This window comes from Acipenser ruthenus, chromosome 32 (genome assembly GCF_902713425.1).
Source record: "Acipenser ruthenus chromosome 32, fAciRut3.2 maternal haplotype, whole genome shotgun sequence".
In the NCBI taxonomy this organism is placed as follows: domain Eukaryota; kingdom Metazoa; phylum Chordata; class Actinopteri; order Acipenseriformes; family Acipenseridae; genus Acipenser; species Acipenser ruthenus.
In genome coordinates this window covers 8,194,148-8,211,682 of record NC_081220.1, presented here as the reverse complement: position 1 = coordinate 8,211,682, position 17,535 = coordinate 8,194,148, and the positions used below count along the sequence as shown (strand labels likewise).

The window sequence follows — 17,535 nt, the reverse complement described above, 5'->3', positions numbered from 1 at the left end:
GATCTTGAACTATTCTTTTGTGAAGTACTCTCCATACTCATATCCGTTTCCGTTCCTAAGTCGTTAACAAATGTTGTCCAATGTTGAGTCATCTTCTGCCCCGATCTCGCAGACTCTAGAGGTATTTTTCTCTAATTTCTTAGAAGCCTTGGGCGGGTGTCTCCAGCATCCTGTAAACACAGAGCTGGATACTGCCTACAAGGGTAGCTAATCCTTGCCAGCCCCAATGGGGTCTCTTTCCTCCTGTCTCTCCAGGCTGTCACAAGGTCTTTCCCTTGTTGCCAGCTGCACTATTCACAGCAATCAATGGATGTATTCAGATCTTCATGATTTCCATTACATGAGAGTAGATGTTAAAACTTCATGCTGATTTGAACTCGGCTCTTGCCAAGATAAGCACCAACTAAGACGTAGCTTTACAGTAAAGTAATGTGATCCGTGTCTCCATACATTTGCGTTTCCTTCCATCTGATGATGTAGATATCCTTCTACCTGGTGTTGATGGCTGAAGTGTAATGCTGGCTCCAGGGATCAGCTTAGTAGCAGGGATAGAGTAGCTGCTATTGCCACTGATTGCAAACACTTAGATTGTTTTTTTTTCATATACCACATTGACAGCGTTTATAGGATGTGTACAAGAACAGAGATTTACTTTCACATAGCAGAAAAAGATAAAGTACACAAGCAAATTCATACTATGTTTCTTCAGGCAGTTTGATTTGTAACAGTGATTAAACAAGAATATATTCGGGCTGGCTTTACAGTGGATTAAGGCACGCATATTGACCAAGGGGGGTGTCAAACAGTGATGTCACTATATAGTATTTTACATGGCCTATATATATATATATATATATATATATATATATATATATTTTTTTTTTTTTAAGGTGAATAAATTTTAAAAGCTAGGAGCCAGATGCCCATAAGGATTTTGGCCAACTTGTCAATGTGTGAGCAGAAGTTCAGACAATATTGTGCAACCTATGAAATTGCAGTGTATAATTAAAGTTAACAAAATTATCAATAATCTCCAATTTGCAAAGAAAGAGTTTTATTACAACAGTGAAAGCCATTGTGTGCTTGTTTATGAACATTGTTAATTGCAAATTTCACACAGCTTACAATTTAATAAAATGTAACTACATGGTTTATGCAAACAGGTGAGTGTATGTTAGGATCCCAAGCCAAAATACGACCCCATCAGCTTGGGGTTAAATTAATTTTTTAGATTGCCGAAATTGTGTCATGTTCGGCTTCGGGTTGTCTTGCGAATGATTCCATCGAGGTGCAGAAGATTCACTTTACCCAAAGCGTTCTCATCACTTCATGTAAAAGTGAGACTGAATTATTCTCCAGGGAAATACATATAATTAAAAAAAAAAAACAACAACATTAAAACCCCTGTTTGCTGTAATAAATATTTTTGCAGACCTTTTTTCTATTGATAATTGTAGTTATCAAATGTATTTGACAGAAATGAATGTTTTAATAAATAGTTTTACTAAAAACATAATAGTACTCACTACAACCAGATCGCTGATATTTGTATCCAGTTTGTCGGTTCCAAAGCAGGAACTGGGTACCGATTTCAAAGGAACCACTTCGCATGTCTCTATTGCTATCCAAGCAAAGAAGATATGTCGGCAATATTCCATAATAGTAAGCATTTTATGTATGTATCTACATGGTGATTATACCAGTGACTGGGGTTTAATTATTTTTGTTTTATGAATTATTTTTCTGTAATTCTCGGAACTAGTGGAATTAAATGTAATTAATAATTTATGTTAATTAAACAACATTTAGAGTGAGAAACACTGAGCTAGACAGACAGAGACAGACAGACAAGGGTGTCCCCAATTACATGAGCCCCATGTTTGATACATTCCATTATAATGATTTCTTTTAAATCACAGCTATATTATATTTACTATGAGTCAAATATAAAGTATACATTCAGTTTATACCCAGAACTGGAGAAAAAAGACATGGAGGTTCGTGATTTCAGAAGAGATGTATTATTTCATTACTTGTATTTATTTTTATTGGCTTAGCTCTTTGCACTGTTGATACAGCAGCAGTAGCAGATCTGACAGGAAAATCCCTCCTGCTGCACCTTCCTCCATAGCCCTGTGCTGACTCATGGGTTCAAAATGTTGTTTATGTCAGAACTGACCTCCTCCAGTTTTGCTAGTTGTAATTCTACAGTTTCCACCAGCTTGCGAATCTCTTGTGCTCTTTCAGTTGGACTCCCATCATAAAGTTTTTTGGCATTTAAACCAATCTGCACGGCATCCACAACGACAAAGACTCCAGCAGCAACACCTCCGACTACTCTGCCTGCACCTTTGAGTACCGCAGGAGCAACATCATCAACCAGGCCTGCAGCAACACGGCCAGCAGAAGCACCAACAGCAGAAGTACCAGCAGCAGAAGCACCAGCAGCAGGAACACCACTCAGGTTTACACCATCAGCAACACCAGCAATAACATCAGCAACAGCATCAGGACTTACAGCAACATCAATAACAGCACCTGCAGCAGCAACAACAGCAGCATCAACCAGGCCTGCAGCAGCAGCAACAGCAGAAAGACGTGTTTTAACAATGCCTGTTAAAGCAGCGTCCTCTTTATTCCAATTACATTCTGGGAGTGCAATGTTGCACAATTCACCAAGTACTCTGAGATAAGTTTGAATTATTTTCACTATTTCATTTACTCTATTGTTATCTTTGCCATCACTTACACACTTTACTATTTGTGTGCCAACATTGGTGGCTCCACCAGCTACAGCAGTCACAGCCCCTGCAATGGACAGTCCAAGGGAGGCTCCAAAAGTAACAGGAGCCAGGCCTATCCCCACAATGGTCAGGACCCCCCCAACTACACCAGCAGAGCTCCCTGCAGTCTTAGCGATGGTACAGTCCCTGTCCACCTTGTCCAGCCCATCAGCAATCCCATTGAGTTCTCTGAGGAGTTCTTCAATTTCCTGCTTCTCCTTTTCATACATCTGTACAAAGCCCTTCAGTAACTCAATTCTTACGCAGGCCTCTTCAGGGTCCATACTGCAAAGACAGGTTCAGAATCATGTTACTTTACTGTAGTGCTGCTGAGACAAACATCCAGTTATTATTCAAACAATTGATGTATCTGTACACAGAAATCAAATGTTGGTATTTGCCAGAAATGACTCATTTTAAAAACTCAGTGGTGATAGGAGCTGCAGTTTCTATCCTGGCCACTAGAGGTCTCTGTTAGAGCTCTACATAGATAGTGTGTATCAGAGATGAATATGTATCTACAAGAGCTCAAGGAACAGCTGTGCTTTTACTGTATCTGTGATGATGATGTCATTGATGACTTCACTGGTGGTGATAGAAGCTGCAGTTACTATCCCGGCCACTAGAGGTCTCTGTGAGAGCACTAATAGATTTAATATATACCAGGGTCCATATTCACAAAACTGACTTTAGTCTAAGACCAAAAGATGGGCTTAAGTCACTTTTGCTGAGTTTGTTATGACCGAGTCTTAAGTTAGGCGAAAGGATGGTTCCTCGGTGTGTGACACCAACTGTCAAACATGGAGGAGGAAGCGTGATGGTCTGGGGCTCTTTTGCTGGATCCAGAGTCGGCGACTTGCACGAGTAGTGGCACCCTGAACCAAAACTGCTACCACAGCATTTTGCAGCACCATGCAATACCCTCTGGTATACGCCTAGTTGGTCAGGGGTTCATCCTACAGCAAGATAATGACCCAAAACATACCTCCAGGCTATGTCAGAACTACCTTAGAAGAAAAGAACAAGACGGTAGGCTTCAAATCATGGAATGGCCAGCACAGTCTCCAGACTTAAACCCCATCAAGCTGGTTCGGGATGAACTGGACAGAAGGGTGAAAGCAAAGCAACCTACAAGTGCAACACATTTGTGGGAACTTCTGCAACAGTGTTGGGAAGATCTTTCTGAACAATATTTGATTTCCATTGTAGAAAGAATGCCACAAGTGTGCTCGGCTGTTATATCTGCAAAAGGTGGCTACTTTAAGTAAAAAATTTAGGTTAAATTTTGTTAAACAAAACGATTCCATGATTTCTTTTTTATCTCCAATTGTTTATTTGTTCTATGCTTTAATTTCAGAGTACATTGAGACAGCTAAGCTGTTTCCCCATCCTTAAACAAAACACAGGTTTAATACCACACTTACTTTTTATTCACTTTGGCTACTCGGAGACAGAGCACCTCTTCTGCCTTCTTCTCCTCAGCAGCTTCTAGCAAATTGACTGCCCCCTTTAATACCCTGCACCTGGTTTTAATTTAACAATAGCTACCAGGTGCAGGGGATAATCAATAATAAAACAATTAACAAACTAAATTAAACAATAAAGCAAAACAATTAAACTAAACAAATGTGCATTCGCACATGTTTTTTTTCCCATGCAGGGAGGATTAACCCCCTCCCTGCTGTGTTACACTTCCCCCCCTTTGAAGTCCGGTGCCCAGAGGAAGGGACCGCGATCCGGCGAGGAGGGACCCAAACGGCTTGCCAGGGGCGACCGACACATAGGCCAGTAACCTGGACGGTGCAACAACAGGCAGAGGTGTGAGCCACGGGACCGGTGCAGCGACACCTGAGCCTCCAGGGGGAACACAGCGGGAGGAAGGGGGAACACCAGTGACGTCACACGACCGTGTCGTGACGTCTGAGGTTTCAGGGGGAGCGGAGCAAGGGACCAGGTGAGCAACTGTGTCAACGAGCACGAGGCAAGGGACCGTACCCATCAGCGCCGGACTGCTTTGCAGGGGTGGAGGTCGGGGCAGTGGTGGAGCTGGGCACTTTAGCTCCTCTTCCTCAGACAGCTGCAGCTCCTGCAGCAGCGGCTCCTCCCCTCTGGGCTCCATAAGCGGCGGCTCCTCCCCTCTGGGCTCCGGAAGTGGCGGCTCCTCCCCGCTGGGCTCTGGCAGTGGCAGCTCTTCCCCTCTGGGCTCTGGAGCTGGAGTCAGCAGGGCACCTCTTGCTTGCTCCCACTTTTGGAGCAGCAGGTCTAGCTCTGTCGGCTCCGGATCCGGTATCCCCCACTCCTGTCTCCACTTCTTTGTCTGCTCTTTCTGAGCAGCGGTGTTACGATTGATCATTGCGATCAATTCTTTAAAATCCATTTTCTGGGTCGTAGGGGCGCCCACACTTTCTGACACCATATGTAAACGGGCCGTCACTTATTGTCGTCCGTTGCCCCTTTAAAAACAGACCCGGCACACAGAAATGGATTTTTACAGCACGGTTGCCCTAATTTTTAATAAACACAAAACAAAACAACACAAAATAAACACCTAGCTCTTTTGGAGCGCTAACTAAAACTTCCAGGAACACCCTGTCTAACACGGGACAGCTAAGCTGTTTCCCCGTCCTTACACAAAACACAGGTTTAATACCACACTTACTTTTTATTCACTTTGGCTACTCGGAGACAGAGCACCTCTTCTGTCTCCTTCTCCTCAGCAGCTTCTAGCAAAATGACTGCCCTCCTTTAATACCCTGCACCTGGTTTTAATTTAACAATAGCTACCAGGTGCAGGGGATAATTAATAATAAAACAATTAACAAACTAAATTAAACAATAAAGCAAAACAATTAAACTAAACAAATGTGCATTCACACATGTTTTTTTTTTCCATGCAGGGAGGATTAACCCCCTCCCTGCTGTGTTACAATATATATATATATATATATATATATATATATATATATATATATATATATATATATATATATATATATATATATATATACTGTATATAATGACCTTCTTGGATTTTAATGAGTGGATGCAAGCACTTTTATAAAGTTAATGGTATGATCTACATTGCAATAACATATTCAATACTGTAATAATAATAATAATAATAATAATAATCACATGCAACAAAGCTGGAATTGCATTGCTTCTGTTTTAAGTCCAAATTGATGACTTATGACCAGTCTTAAACATCAGTTCTCTTTGTGAATACGTCCCCAGTATTAATTAAATTCACCACTTCAGTTTCCAGAAAGAAAATAATAATCAAATAATTATTTTGTATTTCCAAGAAGACAAAACAATTACTTATGACTACACACCAGTCTTAATACTGTTTCAATTCACTTAAAACACAAAGTGAATCTTTTACATTGCTAAATCCACATATATCAATAAAAGTTCAGTATGGTTATGCTTTTGCAGACTTCACATCAAGTGTTGAGAATCCAGGAACGTCTGAGGTGATGTCACTGAGTTGGCATGGTAAAAGGCGAATCAAGGTGATTTACTGCAGCTCCTCTAATAATTCTCTTCTCCCTCACATTGAAAACCCGGGTGGCTGTCCTGAATGTTTGAAAGTGGAGCACAACACTTGCCAGGCGAAGGCTGATCACTTCAGTCCACCTCCACTCTTGACAGGCACAGAATCACACTCTCTCTCATAGAAATATTTGCTAGCTGTATTTGACTCACAGTGTATACTGCTAGTTCAGGCCAAAAGCATTTCTTTTATCCAGAATATAAGCTTTATTTCTGCTAACAAAACTCAGTTCCGATTCTGGATTTAAATTCAAATACAGTGCATTAACAACTATTTATTTCAAAAGCTGCAGTTTCAGTTCAAAATTAAGTTTGCTACAAAAATAAATATTATTGCGTTCAAATGCGTTTTTTCTTTACTTTCACTTTTTATCACAAAGCTTCTTTCTGACAATAACTCACTGTGCTGGTAAAACTTAGGCTATCTTCAGGTTTTTAGTTTTGTCCAGGAACTCTGTCTTCTGTAGAAAAACAACTGTAGTCCCTTTAGTTCAAGTCTGCCTCTCCATTAACCTAGCATCACTTGGTCCTGGTTAAAGCCTCGGACACACATGAGCGTAACGGCACCACTAGCAGGGAGTGGCAAAATGCCGCACATATCGCTCACTTTTATCTGTCTTCTTTTCATACATTTAGTCTGTAAAACAAAATCATTTGTGACACGTTTAATATCTAGGTACGTGTATATAGTAAAATAAAAGTGTTCTATTCCTAAACAGCAGTGTTGATACGTCATTAGGCAGAACACTGGTGTTTAGGCATTTGGAATTCTACAGAATTTTTAAACGTTATGGGTTTAATCTGTGCCATATTTGTTAGTTTATTTGTTGCACGAGGCAGGAATACAAAGGAATAAGTACCCTGTCAGCTGCCATATATTAGTTTTAAAGAAAAGAATGTTTCAACACTGTCTTTGTAGTTTATATTTATCTATTAACCCCACTATTATATCGTAATTTGGTAACGAAAGAAATGGACATACCTGTGTTTTATCTTCTTTACGTGCTGCGAGCCAACAGCTGATTCGGCTACGGGATCATAAAGTAAATGTGCACGTTTTTTTAGAATCTTTTTTGTTCATTTTTATATTTGAGTTGTAGTATACACAGTCACATTGTAGGATTTATTTGATTTATTTGATTTATATTTTCACGATGGATTGTTTTGTTATTGAGAATTTAATATTTGTTTGTTTATTTTCTCACATTGCTGTTGTAGCTGTGATGCTGAAGGTGCAGTGACGTTGTCAACCTGCGACTAATAATTTCAATGTGTTGTAGTTTAGCGTAGGGCCATTAACCTCTTTAAGTGGTGGTTTATTGGGTTAAGGACCACATACTATAAAAGGCAAGCGTATCCAGAGATCTGGAGCGTAGCTCAGTTTTGCTTGGGATAGCTGAAGCAGGGACGTTTGGTAGACGCAGAGTTGGACGTGTTACCGTGATCGGAGATATTTTGTTGCGAAGCTAACGGTGTTTGCTGGAGTTGGTTTCGCTTTCAGCCGCTATTGTTCTTTCTCTTCAATTGGTTTCGGGTATAGTGGCAAGAAGTTTTTCTTGTTTTATTAGTAGGCTGTGCTATAAACGCATTGTGGTATTATCGGAGCCTGCCTGAAACTTGTGAAACAGTGACTGGTGGGGAAGAAAGAGAAAAGGAAATATTGTACCGTAGCGATATAGCTGCTGTTTGCTTTATTTTATTATTGCTGCTGGATTGTGGTTGGAGTCCTCTGGCGTTCTGTGGGTGTGGAATATGTTATTTTAAAGTGAACCACTGAATGTTTTAGTTTGGTACTGTACTATAGCAATATAGCTATTTGTTGATTATTGCTGCTGGATTGTGGTTGGAGTTCTTTGGTGTTTCTGTAGGCGTGTCATAAGTTATTCTAGAGCAAATAACCCAGTATTTTACTCTGTTTTAATTATTGTATATTAGTTACCGTGAAGAAGGCAAGGTTTTTATGTTTTGGGGTTTTGCTGCTGTCTCTCTTTTTGTTTTTATATTTATTTAGAATTCCCGACCTACCTGCTTGGTGATTGGGGTGCTGCTACTGACCATCGTGTGCTTCTCCTCCGCTCTTCCTTCCCTCCTTTTGAAGAGGTTGTTGGTGCTGGCAACATTGTGGGGGGGAATCTTTTTTTTTCTTTCCTTTTCTGTTTTTTTTTATACTTTACACCCTAGCTAATTAGTGGGTGCCTATTGTGTTGATACTTTCACACCCTAGCCATCCAGTGGGTGTTTGCTTTTTCTTGTTTAATTGAATTTTTTATGTAATATTTATTTAAATATTTAATAAATATTGTTTTAACTGAGTTAAGTCTTGTCTGTCTCTCTGTGATGTTGCTACTGGTCCATATCCTATCACTAACGAACTTGTGTTTTATTGTGGGTTATTGATTTTGTTAATTATAGGTTTAAACTTATTTTTAGTTAGTCCTGGCGCTTACCACCAAGTGGCGTAGTCGGCGACTATATATTTTGGGGGTTCTGAGTGTCCTAAGTAAGTAGCGTGACATATTTGCTATAGTTTATAGTTTAATGTTGTTTTTTCCCCCTATTTTCGGTTCTATTATTTCACGTACACAACATTTTACCCAAATGCAGGAAGGCCACACACCTGCTTTTACTGATTGCTTCCTAACACTCTTATCTACTGTACTTTCTGTGTTTCAACAATATTTCTGTTTTCTTGGATTCTTTCAAGTCGTTTTTTCTTTATAATGTGCAGTACTTGCATTTGACTTGGTATTTGTATATTCTGAAATACAAGTATTTTCATTTGTATTTAAAATCATGGAAAAGCTTCAAACAATTTCAATTTCAAATGCATTTAAATACTTTTCTATAATATTGTGCATAAAAATGAGAAAAACAATCCAAACTAAAGGACTCCACTTTACACAACTTCATGTTTATTATTAAACATTACAATCAAAATAAGTAAAAATAATACTGTGTAATGCACACACACACATTATATTTACTTATGTCACTTTTCCACAAACCTGGTCGTGTGAAGCCACTGTGTTCAAACTGAGATCTCAATTATTACATTCATCCCCCAATTGAACTAATGATTAGTTACTTCATTAGTTACTTGTACTACCTTACCTGAGTTAACATTAGGTAGTTCAAGATTAGTGTTAATTGGGGCTTGTGTAATTAGCTATATAAAAGCTAAAAATCATTTAAAAGCTCTGATTAGACAATTAGTTCAATTGAGGCTTCAATGAAGTAATCAAAAACAAGCAGACAGTGGGATCCCAGGACCAAGATTGAGAAACACTGTTTTATGTAACATGCTTCTGATATTGGTACATACCTGGAAATTATTATTAAGTATGTGACTACTGTGTTTATGTTGCCATTATATAAAACTACTCATTCTATGTCACCTTGGTAAAGGCCTGTGCCAAATTCATGATAATAAATTGCTCAATTAACAAATGTTGTATGCCAAAGTATTTGAAATGCATTTAGCATTTGTGACATATTTGTATTTGTAGCAGTGTGGAGTAGTGGTTAGGGCTCTCGACCTTTGACTGGAGGTTTGTGGGTTCAATCCCAGGTGGGGGGACGCTGCTGCTGTACCCTTGAGCAAAGTAATTTACCTAGATTGCTTCAGTAAAAATCCTACCGTATAAATGGGTAATTGTATGTAAAAATATTGTGATATCTTGTAACAATTGTAAGTCACTCTGGATAAGTACCAAAACAACGAAAACAATTACATCCCAACCATCAGGACCAACATATCCAAACACAAAGGCAACAAGAACAGCTTCTATCAGAGGCAAAGAGACTTCAGGAGTGTGAAAGCTACCTTAAAAACCCAGAGTCAAAGAGACTTTGGGAGCGCGAAAAATACCATAAAAACTTAGAGGCAAAGAGACTTCAACAGCGTGAACGTTACCAACAAAACGCAGCGGCAAAGCGACTTCTGGATCGTGAAACCTACAAACACCACGCAGAACCAAAAAGAAACAGTGAAAAGACAAAGCATGCTGCAAATCCTGCTTTACAAACAACTGCAAAGAAAAGACAATACCATCAGAACCCAAATAAAAAAAAACACTGTGTACAAACCATATTATTCTGACAAATATATCCTTGTAAGAGCTCAAAGAAGACGCAACTACAACATTTGCTACAAAGTGAAACAATTAGTAAACACATACAAAAAGAAAAACATTTTAAGACACCAACACCAAAAACAATATCACAAGACTTGTTTTAAGTGAAAAACTTAAAAGGAGGGAGTCATGCTTCAAACCTCATGACAGCAACATATCTTGTTGACCTTTCCATCAAGGTCTCTGAAAATGCAGAACAACCTACAATGTCTGTTTACTGCACTACATAGCAGCACATGTGTCTTTCTTAAACAAATTCTCACACAGGACAATGTCTCCCAACAAGCAGAGATGATATCTGGCCCAAGTCAACACACACCTCACACTGAGGCCTACTTTTGGGAAGCCACATATAATAGCACTGTTCTATCATCCATTCCCAATGATGAGAAAGACCCATGTCATATAGAAATGTTAAATGGGCAACCATTCCTGGTAGCAAATGTAATCAATGCAACACTTCTCCAATCATGAAACATCAATTTATTCAATCAGCAAGAACAATACTTGCAGTCCAACTTATGCTTTGGGAAATCAAACCAGACTGTTACAAAGTTACACAATGCTAAGTTTACTGCTGTGCAGAAGAGCACAATTACTGTGGACAACAGGAATTACCAATTAGCTTCCATTATCATACACCAAGGACAGGATGTTACTTCAGGACACTATGTGTCTGTTCTTGCTGTGGGTGCTACTGGAAAATGGGTGCATGCAAATGATGCACTTATTGAAGTCAAACCATGGCCAAAAAATGCAAAGGACATGTATATATCCTTTTATGAAGAGATCTAATGCTTTGCAAATGACTTCTATTGGGCTAAGTTTGTAACTCCAGTATATCAAGGAGAATACTGTTTTGTTTCAAGCATTATAATCTCTTAGTATACTGCCTTTTAGCACAGACATTCATATGTACATTTTGAACCATTCATAACATTTTACTTTTGTACCTGTGTAAAAATCAAGTTACCAAAATATACATATTGTTTTTACCACTGATGGATGTACATTTGCAATGTAGGTTCTATAGACATTGTCATCACCAATATATTGCAAATGTCGTGGACTTTCTTATGTTCTTATGATATTGTATATTAAACAGGAATCTACATTGAATGAACTTTAATCTAATTTGTCTAGCTTTGCCTAGCGATAACGATCAACCAAACACCTTGGATGCACCAGGCACTCAGGAAACAAAAGGCTAATCATACCCGTCTCTAGTGAGAGAGAGGTGGTTTAGCATAAGAGTCTGAAAGAGAGAAAAATACCTTAAAGATTTAGAGATTTAAGACAAATATCACATCATATTGATTTAATACCACTATGAGTATAAGATGCAAGCATTTTTATTTTTAAATTACCTAACAAGTATAGAATAACCCAGGTAATAAATCCCTAAGAGAATTAAACTGTTTGCAATGTCTAACCAAAGTCGCAACCCAACATATTTGGTGTCTAAAGAAATGTAATTTCTTATGGTAAAAATAATGGGAATTCAGAATAAAATCAGAATTATTTAGCAAAAGTTATGCACGTTTTAAAAGTTTCCCCTTTCCAGATTAAGATAATGAACTAATCAGACAGAGGAAAGGGGGGAGCAATCAATCAAGATTGCAAGCCCATTTGCTACAAAATAGCCAATCGGAGCATGCAGCGGGAAATTCAAATAATCTCTTTGTTTGAAAAGTATAAAAGCCGAATGTAAACATTAGCTCCTTGCCCCTGCTCTATGCCCTTGCTGACCCCTGCGCTAGGCCCCGGCTCTACGCCCCCCTGCGCTATCCCCTGACCGCTGATCCCTGGTTGCTCAGATTCAAAGAAACTACAAGACTGCACCTGGAGCCCTCAGCTCTAAGTATTTATCTATCAAGGTTGGGGGCCCTGACACTCGGAGAAACACAAGGTAACAGAATGCTGAAAGTGACTGCTTTCCAGGCTAGGTAACAATACTCTTAAATATCTATTCAGGTATTGTGTGACCCCTTGTTGTGTCAGTATGTACTAGTATTTCTTTGGTAAATTGTTGTTTTAAACCTTAGTTCTCATTGTAATGCTTTTAATGTGACATTAATTGTGTAACTGTTTTGTGTGATTTTCAAACTTATATTGTTGCATGCTTAATAAATACCATCTTTCTAAGAAGAGATTCCCAGTATTGAGTCATTAACTCATGTTGAACAAACACGATTTATGAACTTTGAACAGTCTGGAATGTGGTCTATTTTTGGCTTGTTGTAACGTGTAAATCCACTATCGTTTTCAGAGAGCGATATTAAAAACGGGTTTGTACATTATAATAGGACACTGTTTATTGTAGAGGTCCCACCGAGATCTTGACAATCGAAGGTATCTCTTTATCCCCTACAGTTTTATTAGGAGGTCCCTTAATTTATTGCTTTTAAGAATATATTAACTGCCTACAACAGTACCCACAGCAACCAAAATAATAACATCTTTACACTTACAACTCTGTCAAAAAGTCCCTTTATACCACTATCTTACTTTCAAATCTTTTCTCATTAGTGTTATTTTACATGACTTATTACTCTTGTGGCTTGCCTGTCTGTCTATTTACCATACACATTCTCAAATATCTTTCCCTCGCTTTATTCATTATTTGTTGAAGTAAAAAAATAAGTGATCTCTATAACAAAAACATTGTCAATGTAAAACAACAAGTTAGAAAAACGCAACAGCCGTTTAAAGGGGTGATATCAAACACAAAATTCCAAGTTAGGAGAAGCAATTATGCCAATCTTGTCAAGCATCAAGCAAATAGGCACAATTGGAAATGTGCTGGGACCCAAGATTCACACAATTCTTGCTTCTAAACTTGATCGCTTCGCTCCACTTTATCACTCCACTTGAAATGCTCTTTGTATGACTTGAAGTGACTGAGACACACACACACACACTGAGACACATACACACACTGAGACCGTGTGTTGCAGTGTGTGTGTTTCTCAGTGTGTGTGTGCGCGTCTCAGTGTGTGTGAGTGTGTCTCAGTGTGTGAGTGTGTGTCTCAGTGTGTGTGTGTGTGTCTCAGTCACTTCAAGTCATACAAAGAGCATTTCAAGTGGAGCGAAGCGATCAAAAAAAGGCGCCAAGTTAGAAGCAAGAATTGTGTGAATCTTGGGCCCCAGCACCTTTCTAATTGTGCCTATTTGCTTGATGCTTGATGCTTGAAAAGATTCATCCCTTTAAATGGCTGTTGCGTTTTTTAACATTGTTTTTGTTATAGATTTTATATACATATCCTTAGGTAAATAAAAGGCAAATATTTCTGAGTTGTGTTCTGATATGTGAACTTACAACGTTAGATCCTGATAAAAAATATCTGGAGATGGACATAGTCATTCACTCTGGGTTCAGGCAGTAAAAGTGGGCGGTCTTTCTTTTTTTTATCGGCGCTTCACAACTTTGATGTGTGTCCACAATATTAATGTTCTCTTTTTTAAAAGAAATAAACAAAATGTTCTATTTTTTTTTATCACACCTCACACTTTCTATCAACACACCTAATCTACCATCATTGCAATTTCTTTATTTCTTTCTCTCAGTCTGCTACCCACCCTTCTCAAAAATGCTATATTCCAATTGGCTAGCAGTTATGCGATTAAGGAATTCAATTGGTTGGCGGAGCTGTCAATTAAATTAGAACTTTCTAGATCTCATAAAGTAAAAGTACCGTATTTGTAGATTACGCAGTATCCTCCATACTTGCATCTACTCATTAAAAACCAAAAACTTTCTTAAAGGGATTGTGGAAGGGTGGTGGGCAATTCACTGACACAAGGAGACAGTACTTTATTTGTAGCGCCACTCAGGCTTACTGATTTATTTGAGGCAGTAGATGGCGCTGTTGTCCGTGTTCTGGATACTGACAACAGTAACCAGAATCATGGTGTTTACCAATACAGGTATAGGCACAACAAGTGCTCGCAAATAATAATGAAAACCAAAGGCGAAAGAAAAAGGGAAAATAAAACACAGTAATAAAACTACAAACAAAAAGCGCTGCTTAAGCAGTGCCCCCACTGCCGCTAAGCCAGTCAGAACGGGCCTCCGTCCTACGCTCAATTACCCTCTATACACTGGGATGGCCGGAGTTCCCCGTACAACTAAGCACGTCCCCTCGGGTTTTTCTCAGCCAGGTTTGCCTCGTTTTATTTTAAAACTGACGTCTTTCGTCAGTGTCACTGGGTATTCCCCAAACACGGCCACCCGAGCGCCCAACCAAACCAGATCTTATGGGCCGAGCAGTCTCCCAAGGCCCGCCCCTCAGCCACTCAGAGAGAGGGAAAGCACACACACCCTCTTCCCCACCTCTCCGTGTCATCGCCATGACCGACAGGCGGATCCCACGAGACTGCTGCCCTCTACCTGCAGTAATACGGATGTGCCAGACAGTCAGTCCAGATCTCCCCTGTTACAGGGATACACATCTTAAAGCAAATAGAAAGATAGACAGTTAAGTCCCAGTGAAGAAGCAAAATTATTAAAATTATCAATCTGTCCCTCAGGCAAAGGCTTTCCCTCGAGTGGAAGACAGTGAAGATATCACGCGAGGACAGAAACGCTGGTCTAAGTTAAGACACCCCAGAAAATCGTTTTCGTGAAACAGACTTAAGACTCGATCATAACAAAGTCAGCAAAAGCAACTTAAGCCCATTTTTTTTGTCTTAGACTAAGGTCAACTTTGTGAATATGGCCCAGGAGTGTATCAGGATTGAAAATGAATACATTTTAAAAGGCAGAAGTGAAATGTTATTTTGGTCTTTGTGTAAATGATTTTGCTCACACTGTGAAATGTAAAAATGTCTTTGTCTGTTATTATTATTTCTAACGTTTGTAAATTTGAGTGCAACAGGTGTATCCTACTTTGTGTTTATGTGGGGAAATCATTGAAGATAAACTTCAGTTTTCATTTGCTTGTTCGGCTCAAAAAGGCACAAGTAATTATTAATTTAGGACAATATGTCTAGACAACTATTTACTGTGAGTTAACGGCAATGTTGATGTCGAGTTCTTATCATTTTTATAATCTGCCTATGAGCTGCTTTGAGCTGGTCTGCAGAACCCTAGCTGCCAGAATCATGTGACAGTGTGATCTGGTCAGGAGGGAGGTGTAGAAAATGAATGGAAATTTACATTTTCTCTTCTGGAAATCTACATTGTCAGTATTTTTAAATAAACAAACCTCTTCAGTTCCTCCTCCAGCTTCCTCATCCGTTTCTCCTTCAGCTGCCTCAGTTTCTTCTCCATCTTCTTCCATGTTGCCTTTGTCTCACTCGGTGTCTTCTCTATCTCCACCTCCAGTGTCTTCTTGATCTCACTCAGTTTCTCCTCAATTTCTTTCCTAAGTTTACTCTTCATCTCTATCTTCCTCCACCACTTCATCTTTGTCAGTTTCTCCTCCATCTCTTTCTTCAGTTTCTCCTCTATCACTCTGAGCCAATTCTCCATCGCCCACTTCATCCGTCTCTCCTCCATCTCTCTCAGTTCCTCCTCCTGCTCATCCTCACTGCTGAGAGAATCACACACACGTCAGTAATCCTCATCATTAATAATGATGTTGCTGTTCATTAAAAACAAACTCCCCTGAGAAGATGAAGCCCTCCCCCACACCCACTCCCTCAGTTACTGGTCTGGTTGAGTCTGGTTGAACTGGTCCTGCTGGTAAAGCTGCACTTCAGTCATCAGGAGTGTTTCATATTAAACTGGATCAAGCCCTTTACTGTTCCTAACTCTGCTTGGAGACAGTCCTGTTCATGTCTGTTTCCACTAAATCACTTCATCAGTCTCAGTCCTCAGATAGCTAGATTTTTCCTCTGGACAAACAGTTTCCATAATGCTGCGAAAGCTCTCTATCTATTCTCAACTGTGCATATAAACTGATATAGAAGAGACAGGCTGAACTGTGCATATAAACTGATATAGAAGACAGACTGCTGGACTGTGCATAAACTGATATAGAAGAGGCTTATAATCATCATAAAAGACATTTTGCAATTAATTAAAAATAAAGAAACATAACTTACAAGATAACGTAAAGAAACAAAGCTGCTGCAGCTAGGAATGTGACTCCACCTAACACAAGTCTGAATGAGAATTTGACTGCATCCGTGTCTCTCAGTGTGTCTCTGAGTGCCACTGCACCTGGGTCTCTGAGTGCCAATGCTCTTCCTCCGACAGCAGAAGCACCTGCAGATGTGAGTGTCAGTATGTCTCCAACTGCACCTCCGACTGCACCTCCGACTGCACCTCCAACTGCACCTCCATATCTGTAGGCGATTATGCCTCCGATGGCAGCAGCAACTGTGACTGTGAGTGCCAGTATGCCTCTGACTGCGCTTCCAAATATGAATCCGATTGCACCTCCGACCACAGCAGCACATGCAACTGTGACTGTGAGTGTCAGTATGCCTCTGACTGCGCCTTCGACTGCCCCTCTGACTGAGTGTCCGACTGCGCCTCCGACTGCATTTCCGACTGCTCCTCCGACTGCGCCTCCGACTGTGCCTCCGAATCTGTGTCCGATTGCACCTCCGACTGCAGCAGCACTTGCAGCTATGACTGTGAGTGTCAGTATGCCTCCGACTGCACTTCCAAATATGAATCCGATTGCACCTCCGACCACAGAAGCACCTGCAACTGTGACTGTGAGAGTCAGTATGCCTCTGACTGCGCCTCCGACTGCCCCTCCGATTATGAATCCGATAAAGCCCCAGACCACGCTAGCACCAGCAGCTGTGAATGCGAGTGTCATTATGCCTCCGACTGCACCTCCAATTGCGCCTCCGACCGTGGTAGAATCTGTCACTGTGTGTGTCAGTATGCATCCAACTATGCCTCCGACTGCGCCTCCAAGTATGCCTGTTAAACTGCAACTGATGGTCATGTCTGCGCCAATCAATCCAAATCCACCTCCGATTGTACATCCGTGTGCAGCTGCGACTGCACCAGCAAGTGCGCCTCCGATTCTGAAAGCAAGCAAAACTGCGACTGCGGGCCCACCTACAAGAAGTGCACTGGAGGGGAAACAGATGTCACAGGT

The 17,535-nt window shown here is 40.1% G+C and overlaps 1 protein-coding gene across 2 annotated transcripts in view; it reads right to left on the bottom strand.

Annotated features, from left to right (window-relative positions):
• Positions 1 to 1,055: 1,055 nt before the first annotated feature.
• Positions 1,056 to 17,535, bottom strand: part of LOC117395522 (uncharacterized transmembrane protein DDB_G0289901-like) — a 40,883-nt gene continuing 24,403 nt past the window's right edge. The window contains exons 3-5 of one of the 2 annotated variants that reach the window (XM_059005765.1): positions 16,520 to 17,509; positions 15,679 to 16,005; positions 1,056 to 3,068 (exon numbers count right to left, since the gene is read on the bottom strand). In XM_059005765.1, coding sequence (XP_058861748.1) covers positions 2,144 to 3,068; positions 15,679 to 16,005; positions 16,520 to 17,379 — 2,112 coding nt within the window. In that variant the 5' untranslated portion in view covers positions 17,380 to 17,509 and the 3' untranslated portion in view covers positions 1,056 to 2,143. Of the gene's footprint in view, positions 3,069 to 5,910; positions 6,976 to 15,678; positions 16,006 to 16,519; positions 17,510 to 17,535 lie in introns of those variants that run through there. The other variant, XM_059005766.1, reaches the window with a different exon arrangement.